This window comes from Tenrec ecaudatus, chromosome 8 (assembly GCF_050624435.1).
Source record: "Tenrec ecaudatus isolate mTenEca1 chromosome 8, mTenEca1.hap1, whole genome shotgun sequence".
Lineage (NCBI taxonomy): Eukaryota > Metazoa > Chordata > Mammalia > Afrosoricida > Tenrecidae > Tenrec > Tenrec ecaudatus.
This window is the reverse complement of record NC_134537.1, coordinates 153,955,837-153,969,919: the sequence shown is the minus strand read 5'-3', so window position 1 is coordinate 153,969,919 and position 14,083 is coordinate 153,955,837. Positions and strand designations below refer to the sequence as shown.

The following is a 14,083-nucleotide window of genomic DNA, read 5'->3' as shown; positions in this document are numbered from 1 at the left end:
GCAGCAGCAGAGTCGGAGCAGTGGAGTTCCCAGTCCAAAGAGCAAGGAAAGCTGATTGCTTTGGGGCAGGAGGCTAGTTTTTCGAGTGTGTTGCCTCTGTCTGGGCACTTAATCAAGGGCACTGAGTTTCCTGACCCACAGTGGTGAAGCTGACAGGCTTCAAGTCCAGACTTAAAAGCAGAATGGCGCGCCCTTATGTCCTTTATCAGCAGCCCGAAAAACAAGCTGTGAAACATTGTGTGAGTGAGTGGGGTTGAGGCCTGGCTGGAGACTGTCCTGACTGAAGGGCTGTACCCTGGGTATTTCTCCCCTGAATGTAAGTTGTTAACTTCCTTGATAAAGCCTACATCACAAATATTGTCTGAGTTCCATGTGGCCATGGCAATGAGTTACTGAACCGAGCTTAAAAGTAGAGTCTGCTATGGGAGACAGAGAAGTTGGTATCAGGTACGTGGGACTCACTGCAATGGCCCTCCACTCCCTCCCACCCTGCCGACTCATAGTGACCCTATAGGACAGGCTAGTACTGGCCGTGGGCTTATGACTTTAACTGTTTATGGGAGTAGAAATCCCTGTCTTTCTCCCTCAGAGAGGCTGGTGGTTTCAAACTGCAGCTCCCCCACCCCACCCCACCCCCGATCAGTTAGTCTAAGGCACGCATCCATCAGTAGTGCATTAGCCCCCCTCACAGACTCTCTAATGTTTGGCTGCCAAGTGGAGCCACCAGGACAAGCTAAGTTCCAAAATCCTCTGGGTGACCAAGGACCATATTCTTGGGGATTCCACTAGTCTCTATTCAGCCAGCAAGTCTGGTCTTCTTATGAATTAGGTTTGTTCCGCATCTAACTGGGATCTCCATTTCTTTTAGAGCACTTCGTTGTTGCAGTTAGTCACCATCTAGTTCCTTTGAGTTTTCATTTGTTGCTAGAGAAAACACTGGTAGTCTAAATTCAGAACTTCCTATCAACTATGAAACACAAACTTTTGTACAAATTAACCCCCCCCCCCAAGGGTGTTAAAAACACCAAATCGTATTCTGCTTCTGGACATGAAGTACTAGGGACTGGATTTCCTCTCTGTCTAAAACTACTAAAAAATGGGTTGAATATAGGGAACAGAAGTTTTCAGACCTTATAGGCATCAGATCACACAGGCCAGTGATCTCTGAAAGACGGGGACTAACAAGGTAAACCTAGTCCTGCTTCAAATGACTACTAGGGAAACATACGGGGGTGAGTAAGGGCAAAGCCTGAAAGGCTTCCAGTTTGAGGGCAGTGCCGGGGAGCCAAGGGCACTGAAGTTGCCAAGGCAGAGGATCAGAGGGTAGAGGCTGCACAGAGAGCAGGCGATCCTGCCCCGTCTTCAGCCCACTGTCGACTGGTGCACATGTATGAAGACATCACCCAATCCCGGGAAAGGAAAGACCACGAAGTATCAGGGGCGACAACCCCTGACACTCACGGTGCCAGAAGAGGATCCCTTGGCCCAAAATAGAATTAGCCTTTGACTAACAGCTGGTCGGGTCTGTACCAACAGAGCCTACCAGCAGCCTCAAAAGCACAAAAACGAATATCATTTCATTCAAATCTTAACACTTCGCCTTGTACCGAAACACACAACCAGAAAACTTAGACAAAAGGCAAAAATGCTCTCACTCAATGGCTTCAATTAAATTTCCCCAAGCAAGTTTAGAGCTTGCTATGTCCACCGTGTTCCGCTTGAGCAGAGTAGAGAGCGTGCTGCTGGTGGCTTCTCTAGGGAGAGCTGGAGAGGGCTGAGGGGACCAGGGTTGTCCTCAGTCCACGTTTGTCAAGGACGCTCATGGCTGCTCCACACTGCCCTGAGCTTAGCCACCGATCCCTGAGTCTGTCCACTGGGAGGGCAACAACTAGTTTCCCTATAACTCTCTTCATGCATTCAGTCAGCACTACGGGCTTTTAAAAAACTTGTGGAAAACAGGATCTAAAGAATGGAATTTTTCCACAAATGGTTGGAATCCTCGTATGTATCAATCTCCTGCTATATTCCGGGCACAGTTCTAGGCACACAACGGGAGATAACGGGGAACACAACACAGTTTCTGTATTCACAGAGCTACACCTTTCTAACAGATCATGGCAAATCAAACAATATGCACTGCCTTAACAGCTCCTACCAGGCACGGGTATCCCTGAAGAAGACAGAGTCAAGGCTCAAAGGGGAGGCTTCGGAACCAATGAATTACCTTTCAAAGGGCCCACTTCGGCAGACCGGAGAGTCATCGATAAGTTATTTAGTACAGAATACTAAGAGAATGGGAAAACTGGATAAACACATTCCAAAGTTCCTTTTACATTTAGAATTCTGATTTAATAAACAGTATACCGAGTCCTAGCTGAGAAAGCAAGCACTGGCAGTCTGTTCTATAACTGAACCGTGTAATGTTCTTCCCGTTTAATTTCTATATTTATAAAGACCAATGTGAGAACAAACAAAACACAAAAACATGTAATACATGCTCCATTTGTTTATAAATCACTTACCTTCTAAACTGCTGGTATGTTTTGAATCTAAGGCCCATTATTTCTTCCAGCAATTTAATAAATCTTTTTAAAGTCTTTACTTTATTTTCCAGATCAGAATATGTTTCTTTTGCTTCTTGGTACTGCCTAGTTTATAAACAAAAGATTAATTAAATAAATACCACGCATAGAGAAACAAAAAGGAAAAAGCCCAAGTATAATTCGATGAGGAAGAACAAGGAGAGAGGCTGGTAGTAGCAGATCCCAGAAATCTCCAGTCAACTTGTGCTCCCTAGTGGTCTGCTGAGTGAGAGCCTCCAGAAGGAAGACAGCACGTAAAGAAATGGATAGTTGGGCCCAGGAGTGGTAGACCTTGGAGGCTATCAACAACCATGAGAGGGCTTCAAAAAGTCTGTGGAAAAAAAACGTTATTTTTAAATGGCATTGTTCCACATACTTTTCACAGCCTTTGTACACACCTACGAGTGAAGAGATCAACATGGCAAACCAAATCTGCTGCCGTCGGATGACTGACTCATAAGTAGTAGCTCTGAGACAGAGCAGAACTGCTCAATGAGAGGGTGGGGTGGTGTTTTAAGGCTGTAACTGCTACGGGAGCAGGGCGAAATATAGTACATAGTCACATTACATACAGAAACACGGGAGACTTGTCCAGTCTGTTAACAACAGGATAGAAAAGGGCTGGCGATGACAAGAATAAAGGTAGTAACACCCTTCACTGTATGACTTATCACAAGGTCGCTGTCAACCCCACAGGGCAGTGGTGCTGCAGACACCCAGCAGATTCCGACTCAGTGATGCTACAGGACTGGGTGCGACAGCCTCTCCCAGGGCGTCCCAGGCTGTTCTGGAGGATTCAAACTGTGACTTTTTGGTTGGGAGCAGAGTGCTTAATCACTGCGCCACAAGGGAACAATATATGTAAAAATAGAAATTTTCCTTCATCTTTTGACATTTCTTCCTCTTGCTTTCCAATGTTTTAGAAACAGACTAAGAACATGCCTGCTCATAGGAGACTGACAGGGTATTTCTACATAGCTATAAACATATCCATGAACTGAGTACATAGGGGCTAAGTCCTAGGCCACACCAAAACACCCTGAGGAAATGAGTGGCTGGTCCTGGGGACGCAGGACCACAGTCATGGGAGGGACACAGTCGTTTGGTATAGCACATTCCCCAAGGACAATGTTCTATATATTACTTTACTGAGCAATGATAGGGATCTCAGAAACTTGTGAGGCTATCTAAGGTTAAATAGCGCTCTCTCCCTGCCTGGGCAACAAAGGGTGAAGAAAAATAAGCACAGGAACATTTGATCTAAAGAACTAATGGGGAAGCTGGGCCTCTAGGACTCGGAGGCCAGAAGAACTACATGGCACACGCTACCACTGCCAACCACTGTGAAAGGTTAGGAGATCTTGGACAGAATGACAAGAAAAAGTGAATTCACATTCCAAATCATTTTTTTAAAATGGGTGACTGCTAGAGAGAGATGGGCGGAGTCCCCATTATTAGAATCCTTCTCTAAGAACTCAATTGTCATTGAGTCAATGTCAACTCATAGCCACCCAACAGGATAGGGTAGAACAGCTCCCTGCTAAAGTCTGAGACTGTAACTGCTAACAGGAGTAGAAAAAGCCCCTTCGGAACTACTGGTGGTTTAGAACAGCTGACCTTGTGGATCGTAGCCCAGTGCATAACTACTACACCACACCCTTTATGGTTCACCTTCCAGCTAAACCATTGCTTCTAAGGTGAAGTTATAGCCAGGGAGGTATGCACTCCTAGAACAGAACCGCCAATCACGTACAATGAAAAGGGCAGCAGTGATCCAGGGTCAAAGCCCAATGACAGGAAGGATTAAGAAGGATGAACGCACACAGCAAACCCGGGGAGGCAATGGAAGAGAGGGGTCACATTGTCAACGTATGTATGAAGGGAAAGGCCACTCACTCAGCAAACTTTCATCCCGTCTAAAAAGATTACACCTATTCCCAGGCTTTTGTTAAAATATAAGTTCTCCGTATAGTAAAGTAGCTGTAATTTTTTTCACCGTCATCCTCCTCTTAATTTTCCTATATTATAAATGAGGTTGCAATAAATACCTCTGGGAATACATTGCTTTTCTCATTTTAGACTATGTTACAGCAGTACAATTATGTACTTGGCCTAATCAAAGTATTTGGCACAACCTTGGGTTAATCCTTCGGCTGCTAATTGCAAGGTTAGTGGTTCAAACCCACTAGCTATTCAGCAGGAGACAGATGAATGAGGCTGTCTGCTTCTGTAAAGATGTATATTCTCAGAAATCCTTAAGCACAGCTATATTGTCCCAAAGAGTTGCTAAATTGAAACTGACTCAGTGGCAGAGGATTTGGCTCTGGGTTTGGTATATATGGACTAAATGTCTTTCAGAAAGGCCTTCATATTAAGAATAATGAATTGTTTCACACACTTGACTACTAACCAATAGGTTGGTGGTGGTTCAAGTGCACGGAGAGGCTCCTTGGCAACTTTCACCAAGGCACTAGGGAACCTTCTCACCAAGAACACAGCATATTTAAGAGTGATCCCTGAGCAACCAAAACCACAGAGAGTAGTTCTACTCTGAGACACAGAGCTTTGCCAAGAGCAGGGATTATCTCAAGGGCAATTGGTTTGCTTCTTTATTTAAGATTAATTCTGTTTGCGGCAGATTATCTCATTCAACTTCATAGTAATACAGTAAAGTAAGAACTACAATTTTATCCATTTATAGATGAGAAAGTTGGTCCAGAGCAATTATATTTCTTTCTCTAAGCCATAGGGTAGCAATGCAACTCAAACTTAGGTGCTGTCATATCAGAACATGTGCTTTAACTATGCTTTTTAAAAAATGTTTTATTGGGGCTCATACAACTCTTATCATAATCCATCCATACATCAATTGTGTAAAGGACATCTGTACATTCATTGCCCTTATCGTTTTGTTTTGTTTTTAAATATTTTATTAGGGACTCATACAACTCTTATCACAATCCATACATACATCAACTGTATAAAGCACATCTGTACATTCTTTGCAGTCATTTTCAAAGCATTTGCTCTCCACTGAAGCCCTTTGCATCAGGTCCTCTTTTTTCCCCCTCCCTCCCCGCTCCCCCCTCCTTCATGAGCCCTTAATAATTTATAAATTATTATTTTGTCATATCTTGCCCTGTCCGGCATCTCCCTTTACCCCCTTTCCTGTTATCTGTCCCCCAGGGAGGAGGTTCCCTCTTTCCAACCCACTCACCCTCTACCCTCCCAGTATCGCCCCTCACCCCCTGGTCCTGAAGGTATCATTCACCCTGGATTCCCTGTGCCTCCAGCTCCTATATGCACCAGTGTACATCCTCTGCTCTATCCAGACTTGCAAGGCAGAATTTGGATCATAGTAGTTGGGGGTGAGGAAGCATTTAGGAACTGGAGGAAAACTGTATTCTTCATCAGTGCTACATCGCACCCTGACTGACTCTTCTTTACCTATCCTTTTTGTGTAGTTGTGGTGAGGGGGTGTCAGTTCTTGCCCAGTGGCCCCAGGTGGCAGAATGGACCTCCATCACGGGCTTCTGGGCTTTAATTCTGTATGGATGCACACTGCCAGCAGGTCATTCTCCTGGCCAAGCACTTCACCACTGAGCTAACAGAGCTGCTTTCTGAACAATGATATAAGAGAACATTTTGTCATAGAAATGTGATCGACATTATTGTTTTCTTTCCCATCCTATTCAATGTGATGGTTTTAAAACATGGTTTCTCATCATTTTGATTTGTTATTTCCTTTGATTATTCATGAAGCTGAACATTTTCATTTTCTACATGAATCTCAGAGGTATAAAAATGTTATGTTCAAATGCCACTCCATGAGCTTTGTAATAATTTAGGTGAAAAAATATTTATCATTTACTACTAATAACAAATATAAACAAGTTATAACTTACCTGTCTGCCAGAGTAACATTCCATCCAAATTTCTTGTATTTACATATAAACATGTATAAAGATATAAACATACAGTATATATAAGTGTTAGGCAGTATGGATATTTTGATAGCACGTATAGGTAATGTGATACCAAGCAGAAAAATGAACAACCACTCACTTCATTATTTCTTCCCGATCACCGTGACTAGCATGCTCTGCCTGTATCTTCTGCCTTAATCGATTAATTTCTCTGTCTAGAATTGATGCAGATTTCTGTACTTCTATCCGCTCTGGGCAGATCTGTCTTGCCTGTGACATTTTCTCCTGGTATAAAAGATATGTTTAATGTTGTTAGTTTTTCTTTTGAAATATTTGTCAGTACATTTACATAAAATGCTGAACTGATGGTTAAGGAATGTATTTTTATTATGAGGGGGTAACCAAAACCACCCCCGCCAAAAATACTTAATTTTTTTTCAAAGCTGTGTTTGAAATTTTTTGCCCAACAACCTTATCACCTTCAATGTACTCTGCATTACACTTCATACATTTGTCAAATCTGAAATTTCATTCTTAGAAATATTTTTCAAACTCATCTGTTTAGATGGCTGGCTGGCAACACCTCCTTCATTTCCCCCCTCACTTCGTCTGTGTCATCAAATTGCTGTGCTTTCAGATCCCTCTACTTTCACAGAAACAAAAAGAAGCTCCATGGAGGGAGGTCAGGTGCATAGGGCAAAAGAGGAATGTTGTTTTGCCAAAAACTGGCACACTGAGACGGCTGTGTGAGCAGGTGCATTATCGGGGTGGCAAAACCAGTCCCGTCTGTCATAAATCAGGCCTTTTTTTGGTCACACACGGTTAGGCAATATTTTCAGAATCTCTAAATAAAAACTCTGAACAGTCTGACCTGGTAGAACAAACTCTAATTGCACTACGCCCCTCACATCAAAGTAACAAACGAGCATCAGGTTTTTGGGGACCTCCTCATATATTCACTATCAATGATATCTAAGGTTCATATTAAAAACACAGTGGATTATTTTTTCTTTATATTCAATAATCTGTTTTTTTTGTTTTGTCCCTGTTAATGGTGGTTTTGCCTACCTATATAAGGTTGGCATGTGATTCAAACTCGAGGAGAAAGCAATGGGACAGAAGATTCTGAAGGGACTTCGGGGGAGGCGGTGGGGGATGGGAGCAATGAACAAACAGCACCACAAAATCAACAATGAGGAGGACATAGAGATCCTAGGGGTGTGGGAGCAATATAAATCTAGCTGACGGGAATTACTAAGAGGCAGAAGAGCTAGGGTGATGGTGGGGCAGGAGGACAGTAAATGGAAACAGGGAAGATCTAGGAAGCAAAACTATGGATAGAGGTATGGGTGTGTACATATGTGAATACATTAACTCATAAAAATAGAGGTATAGGACTATATATATATATGTTATATGGCAATACCCTGAGATAGTGGAATGACTTCAGGCCGCTGCTCAAGCCCTGCCTCAACGCAAGAACACTTTGTTCTAACCACCTGGCATTCTTTGACGTTCCCCCTCCCGACACAATCGTCGAAGACAAAAAGGGTCGATAAGTCAATGTGGTGAGAAAGTGGACGGTACTCGGCTATCAAAAGATATGGTGTCTGGGGTCTTAATGGCTTGACATTAAACAAGTGGTCATCTAGCACAGAAGCAACATGCCCACATGGAAGAAGTACACCAGCCTGGGCAATCATGAGGTGTCACTGGGATCAGGCAACAGGCATCAGAATATCCAAAGCAAGCAAACAAACAAAAACCATATTGTTGAGAACGAGGGGAGTTAGAACAGAGACCCCAAATCCATCTGTAGACAACTGGGCATTCCCTCACAGAAGGGTCACAAGAAAGGGATGAGTCAACAAGGGTAAGCACCAATGAAACACACACTATTCCTCAAGTTTCTTGAGGTCTCCTCACCCCCCACTATCAGGGCCCCAGTCCTGCCTTTCACTGCAGGCTAGACCGGAGCATGTACACAGGTACAGATAAGAGCTCAGGACATAAGGAATCCAGAAACAGGAATGGAAGTAGCGATACCAGGAGGGTAGGCAGAAGGCAGGGAGAGGAGGGGAGGAAGGGGGAAACTGATCACAACGATCGACACATAACCATAACCCCTACCCCCTGAGGGGGGGGACACACAACAGAAATTGGGCAAGGGAGACAGAGGTCGGTTTAACAATATTTTATAATTTATCAAGGGGTCATGAGGGTGGGAGGTAGGAGAAGGGGGGGGGAAGAGGAGCTAATACCAGGGGCATAAGTAGAAAGTATTTAGAAAATAATGATGGCAACATATGTACAAATACACTTGATACAACTGATGTATGGATTGTTTTAAGAGGTGTAAGAGCCCCAATTAAATGACTTCTTAATGAAACAAACACAGTGGTGCCTTTATACATTTTTAAGGAAAAACGGCATCACTGTGTTTGACTGTAATACATTTTAAGTTCTGCACAAGTTTATAGCGAAACACATTCCAGAGAAAGGCTACTAAAAGACTACACAGCGCACTGTGAGAACACAAAGAGACCCTCCTGTCTGTGAAGAATTAAAGGATTCAAAGCAACGCTGTCCACAGGGCTTATCTGATCTTTACCACATTCAGTATTGTACGTCAGAACTAAATCAATAGATAACAACAGTTCAAATCGCTTTCCTCAAAGTACATGGAAGTAAATTCGGCACCATCTTTTCTAATTAAGTTTGTAACCCAGCTAATAGATTCTCCTCTCAACACAGCCATCGCTTATGGTTGTGGGGAAAAGGGCCCCCAATAGGAGCTGAATCCTAGCCCATCCACCAGCTACTCAAAGAGAAATCCAGTTGCCAGCAAGTCAATTCCAACTCGGGCTGACCCAGAGTTGCCAGAGCTGGGCTCCAATCGACAGCGTTGCCAGGGGGTGACTTGCAGAAGACAACGGTGACTTCTTTCCTCCAAGACGCATCTGGGTAGATCAAAATGCCAACTTTTTGGATAGCAGTTGAGCCCATTCATTTGCAAAAGGGTACCTTTACATCAGCGGTTCTAACCTGTGGGAGACGAACCTTTTGTGGATTGAACGACCCTTTCACGGGGGCCGCCTGATGCATAAACAGTAACAAAATCACAGTTATGAAGTAGCAACCGAGAATAATGTTATGTTTGTGGGGTCACCACAACATGAGGAACTGTATTAAAGGGTCATGGCATTAGGAAGGTTGAGAACCACTGCTCCAAATGAAAACAAAAACTGCTATCTGCTTGTGAAACTGGGAGTGTAAGGAGCTACATGAGCTGGGTGGTGGTATGTGTGTCAGTTTCCAATCACCTGAGAAGCTGTGTGAGATCAATAGAATGGACGGACTAAAGTTTGCTTTGTGTTATTCTAAGTCCCCACACTCTTGAGAGACCCTACGTGTTTTACCGTTACGCTGGAGGAAGCAAATATTCATTTGTAACAATACCTGGAGGGTGGAGGAAAGGTGGGATAGAAAGGGGGAGCCAATTACAAGGATCTACATATAACCTCCTCCCTGGGGGACGCCCAACAGAAAAGTGGGTGAAGGGTGACGTCAGAGTGTAAGATGTGACAAAATAATAATAATTTATAAATTATCATGGGTTCATGAGGGAGGAGGGAGTGGGGATGGAGGGGAAAATGAGGAGCTGATGCCATGGGTTCAAGTAGAAAGCAAATGTTTTGAGAATGATGATGGCAACAAATGTACAAATGTGCTTGACACAATGGATGCTTCTATGGAATGTGATAAGAATTGTACGAGCCCCCAATAAAATGATTTTTTAAGTGTTTCTATTTTTGGAAGTAGGATATTAAGGAAATCACACACAAAGGAGAAGAAGCGAACGGAGTCAAACCTCAAGCTCCTTCTCTTTCATAGTCAGCTCCCGTTTCTTTTTATTTAAAGTATCTAAGTGTTCTTTTTGTTTGTCTTCATAATGCCGCTTCCCTCGTTTTTGGCTATCCACCTCAGAATCAGCAAGGTTTAATTCATCCTGTTAAAATAAAGCCACAACAATCTATAACGATTCTTTTAAAATAAATACATATAGTCAGAATAAATACTGTCATAGGTATAAAACATTTAACACAATAAAGCAAAAGAGAAATCATTTTGCACTGAGTTCATATTCCCTGTGCATCTTAAAAGAAGTGAGGATTTCTCCATCCTTTTAAAAATTAGTTTATAGTCAGAAATTTTTTATGAATTCTCATATTATGGCAATTGATATAATGGTACATTTAATTTTGATAAAACTGTTATGATAAAACCATTTTGGCAAGTGTTAGCTGTTTATAAGGTCAGCTGGTAAAACTGGTTTGAAAATGGTGGATGAGTGAAAAAAGTCTGTCATTAAAGGCCACGTGTTGTATGATTCCATTTATATGAAATGTTCAGCATAGAGAAAGGAAGTGGGGTGGTGGCTGTCCCAAGACTTGGGTGCGGGGAGAAAGGGCTGCAACGTGAAGGAAGAAAAGCATGGAAACTCTTTTGGAGGCAATTCCTGGTTACCTGGACGTGGGGTGGGGGTAGGGGTGGAGTGGGAATGATCCTCCCCACTGCTAATTAACGGGTTTCTCTTTGAAGTGATAAAAATATTCCCAAAGTAACATGTTGATAGCTGTTGCAAAGCTCTGTAATATACTGAAAAACATTTAATTGTATATTTTAATTGGACAGATTTTATAGAAATAATACTCCTGCTCAAGATACTCTAGGACAGCGGTTCTCAACCTGTGGATCATGACTCTTTCACAGGGGTCACCTAAGACCATCAGACAAAACATTTTTCTGATGGCCTTAGGAGCCGAAACACCGCTCCTCTCTCCGTCTCCTGATGGGTTGGCCCACATGCAGATATGCCCACATACGAGTACCCGCTACACCAGGCTTCAGGAAAAAATTTCATTTATTATTATAAATATTTCACAATATATAATTACATATTGTTTTGTGATTGATCACTATGCTTTAATCATGTTCAATTTGTAACAATGAAAATATATCCTGTATGTCAGATATTTACATGACGATTCTTAACAGTAGCAAAGTTAGTTATGAAGTAGCCAAGAAAATAATGTTATGGTTGGGGGTCACCACAACATGAGGAACTGTGTGAAAGGGTCACAGCACTAGGAAGGTGGGTGGAGAAGCGCTGCTCTACGAGTTTGCTGAAACTGAAGACACTTAATGCAAGGGTAAGTCACTTTCATGGAACGGAGTATTCAACGTCATTAGACAGCACTTCTGCAGCATCGCATTCTGTTGTGCATGACTCAGAGCTGACTCGATGGCACCTAACAAGATTTTAAAGATCCAAAGTAACTACACAATCAAACTGTTTTCTTACACTTTTACTCTGAGATAACTATAGATTCATATATAGTTGTAAAACATAAAGAGATCTTGCAAACTAGACTAATTCTTCAGCCAGATCTTTACATTCACAGTCAAGGAACAAGAAATTTTGGTCCCACGTATATGTAATCATGCTCACTTCCCTCCTGTACCATCTTGCTGAATTTCAAGAAAAAATCCAACCATGTGGCTTATAACCTTGAGACAGGTTTTTCATAGCCTAACTCAATGCAGATTCATCCAGGTTGTTGCACGTAACACTAATTTGTCCCTTTCTACTGATGAGTAGTCACAGCACAGGTGTACCAGGTCATTCCCCTGTTGTTTCCAGTTTTGAGATATTACCAGAAAATCTATCTACTCCTCACTTCTCATTAGCCAACTATTTTAACTGATATTTTGCCTTTACAGCAGCTTTGAACAAATCCTCAGGTTCCCACTCAAATAGTAAAGGTCCCACACAAGTCCCAGCTGGGTCCACAGTACCCTCTGCAGGCCAGCCCAAAGACACTGGAGGCACCGAGACCGAGAAGGCCCGCTCAACAGAAGGGACAGTAGTCGACTGGCCACCACACGCATCTATGAAACCATGACGTTGTGGTCATCAGGGAACAGAGGGCAGGGGCGATCGCAGGATGATGCCAGGTTGTTAGCAGGCAGAGGAAGGCCAGGTGAGGGCTCAAAGGTGCCAAGAGGTCATGAATGGAGCAGAAGAGGGACAGGAAGAGGCCAGGGACTGTGGGGTCACAATGGGTGAAGGATGAGAGGGATCCCTGCTCAGGCTGTGCACTGAGAAGCTGCCACTACCCTCCCACCACTGCCTACAAGCCTTGTGAACTGCAGGATAGGTGGGGAGGTGGGAAGATGTGCTAAGGGAGAAGCCTGAAACACACAAGGGGGATGCGGGCACTGCTGCTGAAGGGTGGCTCCCTATCTTACATCATGTCAAATTTCCCACAATGACCTGCTCTGTGTAGTTACTGTGGGTAGTTATTTGTGCACAAATTTTTATGTAAATGTAAGATTTCATTTCTCTGGGACAAATGACCTACAGGAAAATTGCTGGGCTGTGGTGGTAGTTAAGATCCTATTTCTCTGAATCCTCCACAGCTTTTATGATTGTCTGTCCCCACTTTTGAATATTAGCTTTTCTGACACACACGTAGTCATAGCTCACTGCAATTTTATGTCACCCATGATATTGAGAACCTTTTTATTTGCTTATTTATCATCCGTATGTCTTCTGCGGTGCACTATCAAAGTGTGTACATATTTTATAATTAGATTTTAGCAAGTTAAATCTTGAAATATTACACATGTATATAAGGCAAGTCCTTTATCAGATACACTGGCTCGAAAAATTGTCTCATACTTTGAAGCATCACTTTCCATCTTAATAGGGTCTTATGCAATGCTTACGATTTTAGTTTTGATGAAGTCTGAAGAGTCAGAATACTTCATTTATGGATTGGCCTTTCACTTCAAGTTGAATTTTTCATCAAAGCAACAAATACTTTAAAATGTTCTCTTATTCGCCTCACTCCCTCCAATAAAACAACAGTTTTGGACTTTGAATTTAAAGTCTGTGGCCAATCTTGAGTAAATCTGTATAAGGTTTCCTTATGACAACTTAAGTTCCGGTTCATTTTTCTGATGCTGAAAACTCAGTTCCCCATCACAGGGGCCATCAGACGGCAGCTCTTTCAGTATAGACACGCAGCTCTCAAGTAAACTGAGAAGCGTCTAAGGATATTATTCGGAAAAGGGTGGTCTCACTTGTTTGTAACAATATGCTGCTGGCTCTCGAGTCAGTTTTACCTAGTTGTGCGGGATCGGACTGGCTCTTCCATCTCAATAGTCTGCCCACTCCCCGTCTAACACACTTGTTGGAAAGGCTGGTTTCCTTTCAATGGACTGCTTTTCTAACTTTATCCAAAACCACTAGGGCTACGTCAACAGCACAAGCAGCAGAAGGAAAAATAAACTGGGACTCATCAAAATGTAAAAATTTGTGCATGAAAGGATTTTATCAGGAAAGTGAAGGGAAAACGTGCATAAGGAGAGAATATTTGATATACGATGAGCTTGAAATATAGAACATTAAAAAACCCTACAACAGCAAAAATACAAATAAATAAGTCAATTCAGAAATGAGTGAAGTACATGAAAAGGAAATACAAATCAAAATGAAAGTGGGATGCC

At 42.6% G+C, this 14,083-nt stretch overlaps 1 protein-coding gene across 3 annotated transcripts in view; it reads right to left on the bottom strand.

The window, feature by feature from the left end:
• SMC6 (structural maintenance of chromosomes 6) overlaps positions 1-14,083 on the bottom strand; it is a 79,562-nt gene that overhangs the window by 17,141 nt on the left and 48,338 nt on the right. For 2 of the 3 annotated variants that reach the window (XM_075557079.1, XM_075557078.1), the window contains 3 exons: positions 10,380-10,517; positions 6,648-6,793; positions 2,523-2,648 (listed from right to left, as the gene is read on the bottom strand). In XM_075557079.1, coding sequence (XP_075413194.1) covers positions 2,523-2,648; positions 6,648-6,793; positions 10,380-10,517 — 410 coding nt within the window. The remainder of the gene's footprint in view (positions 1-2,522; positions 2,649-6,647; positions 6,794-10,379; positions 10,518-14,083) is intronic. The other variant, XM_075557080.1, reaches the window with a different exon arrangement.